Source organism: Lycorma delicatula, chromosome 1, assembly GCF_047948215.1.
Source record: "Lycorma delicatula isolate Av1 chromosome 1, ASM4794821v1, whole genome shotgun sequence".
In the NCBI taxonomy this organism is placed as follows: Eukaryota; Metazoa; Arthropoda; class Insecta; order Hemiptera; family Fulgoridae; genus Lycorma; species Lycorma delicatula.
In genome coordinates, this window is record NC_134455.1 from 229140108 (window position 1) to 229144799 (window position 4692).

At 32.2% G+C, this 4692-nt stretch overlaps 1 protein-coding gene across 1 annotated transcript; it reads right to left on the reverse strand.

Annotated features, from left to right (window-relative positions):
* Positions 1-563: 563 nt before the first annotated feature.
* On the reverse strand, positions 564-1076 carry LOC142317775 (uncharacterized). The gene has a single exon (XM_075354324.1). It carries the CDS (start codon positions 1074-1076, stop codon positions 564-566), a length of 513 nt encoding a protein of 170 aa, XP_075210439.1.
* Positions 1077-4692: the final 3616 nt, after the last annotated feature.

The following is a 4692-nucleotide window of genomic DNA, read 5'->3' on the forward strand; positions in this document are numbered from 1 at the left end:
AAGTGGCTTTCTGTTTTCCTGCACCATTTTTTATACGTATGTGATGTATGCATTCACAAGTGTACTGTGAGCCCATATTTGAGTTTTACTACAAGACATGTTACTTGACATTTCGTCAAAAGTATCAACTGCGCCTTTAGTGGCGTTCTAGAATTCGACAATATCTGGCTTTCGGGATTCCTTTGATACGGTGCCTTGTTCATGAGTGGTTGATAACAAATAAATCATTTTATTTTTTTAGCTTTGTAGAGTGCAATAGCATCTCGTTGTCATAGCAAAACATTGCACTATTAACATTACTTAATTTTTTTTTCAGTCATTTCGGGAGAAATTTCTTTTTTATCTGATCGCAATTTACCAACCATTGTTAAGTTCTGGCTTTTCAACAAGCCTTTGGCTAATGGTACTGAAGTAAACCAGTTATCCATCGTAACATTTCTGTTTCAGCCATGGACAGTTTTTGTCAGGGTTTATACAAAGTACGTGCCTAACGGAAGTCCAGAAGTGTTGGAATGTTTCCCTAAATAAGGCATAGAATCGATCACGTATTTTGTTTTTACATCTCATAACACGATAATTTTCATACCATACTTGTTAGGCTTGGATGGAAGGTACATCCGGAATGGGCAACGACCTCTAAAACCAAGTAACTCTTCATCAGTAGTTACATATGATCCAGGAATGTAATTTATCCGGCAAGCTTTAATAAACTGATTCCAAATGTCTCTAGTAGGTGCAAGTTTATCGAGAAGTTTACGAGCAGATCGGGTAGACTTATCATCAAACCTAAGAAAATTTAGTAAGAAATACAAACAATTTCTATTCATGACAGAAATATACAAAGTTCCGCTAAATGTATAATCAAAATATTCTTTTGAATTTAAATGATTATTCTTCATAGCTGCGGACATACACAGTAGACCCAATAGTGTTTGAAACTCATTAGTACTAGTAGGCTTTACTGTGGTTTTGTTATCATTGGCATATTTTTCTCGTTTCAATTTAATTTCAACATTGGTATAAGTTACTATTTGGTCTGTCATTGATGTTGATATGTACAATTTGAACGCATCCATAGGGGTTTGGATAGATTTAGCATTATTTATAGGCCTCTGCCTAAAATTAATAATATTTCTTCTCGTCACTAGAGAAACGTGTTGTAGGTTTAGATGACCAAATGTGCCTGTTTTATCCTCTTATAGTCCTCGTTTTAGATAGAACAATATTTTTATTGCGATTCAAAGAAGACAGATTTGAAGTAAAATTAGAACCATTAGTACAAGTTTTAGCACGGAAATCTTTGTTAAGTTCTCTACATTCTTCAGGGATCATTTCCTCATCAGATTTTTCAGATAAAGTAGAGCTCTTCTCATCAGATATTTGGTAATCAGGATCATCATTTTCTAGTTGATTTATATCAATTGATAAAATAGTTTCGGGACGTAAAATGTTCCCTTCATCACCAACCGGAACAGGATCAGGTTCATTGTGGCCATATTCTAAAACATTGGCCGGGACAATGCGTTGATTTAGATTTGTACTAGTAGAGGGTAAATCTAAATGTCACTTACTATTTTACGGGAAGTAGGAGTGCCAGGAATATGCCTTTTCTTTACCACTTTCTGCCTTTCGTCATCAAGTTCAGAAAACTGCATTCCATCTGATTCGACCTCCTCATCTGACGGTTGATAATCGGGGTCGGCGTCTGTGTCATCTACGCTGGCTTCACTAGCATGGTTTGACTCCACTACTAAAATGTCCTCGGTTTCACTCACATCCTCTTGCAGTACAGTGTTGGTCTTAGACATGTCATCGTCCAATTCATTCAAGACTTGCTCGATATCTTTGTTGTCTTTCAGGTAAAAACCGTTGATAAAATCGCGTAAAACTAATATTATTGTCGAAAACTATAATAATATATGCCAAGCAAACCAATGTGTTGGAGGCTTTGGTATGGGCAATGCTTCGCAGTGTGAAACTGGTGTCATTTCAGATTACAAGATAGCGTACTCCACTGTTTGTTTTGATTTTGACGTATTCCCTTTAATGCTTGTTAAGCAGAAATAACCGTCAGAAGAGTAATCTTTAGGTTCCTTTCAAATCATAGAGGTAGCAAATTGCATGTGCCGTATGCCATTTTCCCGTGCACTGAAAAGCCTAGAATACAATAAACAACAGATATGTGGGACCCAGGCCCTTGTTTGGTTCCCGACGTTGCACCCAAATAAAATTCATAACCCGTTTTTCTAAATGCGTAAGGTTTAGCTTTAGGATTTGAGTGTCACTTCACCACGTACATAATAAAAACAGTTAGGATGATTTAAACAACTAAAGGCATTTTGTAACTAACGACTAATCAAAAGAAATAAAGTTGTAAATATGTAATACACAATAATTAAGACACATAGCACTTACAATGACGTGTTTACCTGTTCACTACTATCTCACAACCGGCATCGTTCTCATGAATGTGTGCTACGCTAGATCACGTTTGTACATGTCTATACACGTCTAACCTGCACAACAATAGTAACGCTACCCTTTGAGTTAGCTCATTTGGATCCATCATAATTACAATTTTCTAGAAGAATTTACTTGAAAATGAACAAATGGACGAAAAAACTTTTTAAAATATTTAAAAAATTAGCAAAAAAACTGAGGGTGATGGAGAAATTCCGAATACATATTTGAAAACAGAATTAAAAACTGCATTAAATACAACTACTGGTACTTGTGAGACAAAAATCATGTTGACCAGTGTTATTAGTGTTCTAATATAAAAATTTTTTAATTTTATTTTGTCACAGTTAATAGCGAATTTTTCTTGGTTTCGTTTTTATTGTATTTTGGGTTATTAAGGCTTTAAAATTTTATGTATTTTAGTGCTTTTTGAGTAGAATAAACATTACATAATCAAAAGAGATTAAATAAATTCATTCTATATTTTGCAATATTCCTATTTTTTTTATCTACGATACGTATATTTTTATCTACCATAAGTAGCTCGTATATAGATTAAGACTGAACATGAAGGAGCTTGTACGCTCCTTAATAAAGACCAATTATCTGACTATCTAGAACTCGGTGTTCAAATACGATGCTACATATCTTTAATAAACCCTTACTTCAGATTCAGTAAGTGCCTTTGTTACGTGAATAATGAGGAAAATTGCGATTTCCAATCTTCACTAAAAATAAAAAAAAAATTTCATTAAACGTCATGTAAATTAATGTATGTACTGAAATTATAAAAAATAAAAAAAAATTATGTGGGTTGATCTATAATTGATCATATTATCTCATATAATAATTTTCTGCCTCCGTTACATGTTTACGTGCAAAACAATAATGCTTTAATTTTTAATGACTATATTTCCTTGATTAAAACAATTATAACCTTTTAATTAGTTTTCCGAACACTTAATTAGTTATTATAGACTTTAAAATAATTATTACAGAACAAGATTAATTATATATTAACAATTTTTGGTTTCATTAACTATGAATTCTCTATTAATGCAAGAATTATTTGTATTCTGTATTCAAGAACGAACCTTTTCATTCATTCTTAGATAATTTTCTTCTGATTTTCGGTTATTTCTACGTAAAAATCCTCTCTTTTTTTGTATAAGCAGTTTACACAGCACCCTCCTGAATCTTTATAATGCAAATTTTATTTACAACAAACAATCAGAATTCAATAGTATTCAGATCATACAAATGTTTAATTTCACAATAAATATTGAAAATATAGTTTATCTTGGGTGCAGGTTCTTATTCGTTTAATGAAATTAGCAACCACGTTTCGTAATGTTTGAATTTTCATTCCCAATCTTGGATTTCCATGCAGGTTTAAGAGGATTTTTTGAAAACTAAAATTATTAAGTACTCCTTTACACAACCCAGTCACTCTTAGATGTCACCATGAGATCGGATTAATTTTAATTAAGACGAGAGGAAGACAATAATTACTTTTATGTCAACAAGGAAATAAATAAATCCTGATTTAATATTTTTGATAGAATTGAAAAAAGATTTCTACCTAAATGAACTGTTCATGAGTTACCCTTCAAACAGACGAATATTTCGCAATGACGGTTACAACGAAATCTTAAAAAGTGTATAATTTTGTGGGAAAAAAAATTAATTTCCTATTTTGCTTTAAGCAATAAGTACTGAGACTTATTGGTAACTAGCCAACTTTGTTTGTTTAATTTATTAAATGATCTTTTAATTTATTTAAATTATACTGGGTATCTTTGAATTAAGGAAAAAACAGACCTTTTCACTTCAATGTACACGTATTATAGAATTCAGCCTCGGGAAAAAGCTTTTCAAACAGTAATTTGTGAAACGGTTTGAATCTTAAATTGGGAACAGTCATAAATACACAGTGGTGTATTTACAACCTAATTATCCACTGAATATTACTTAAGTATCCACTGAGTACGTTCTGACGTCTAGAAGTGACTACGTGCCCCTAACCTAAGCTCTATACCTGCATTAAATTTTCTTATAGTTTTATTTATTTCATTCTCATTTTTGTTTTTTGCGTTCCTTTGTTAATTTTGTTGTGTTTTAGTTTTATTATTTTTTTCTTATTTTGTTGCGGGTAATGTTAAATTAAACTTTTTCCTATGGTCTACCGTTGTCAGGGTAACCTAGGCTAGAATTTGATTTTGTTGTACATGT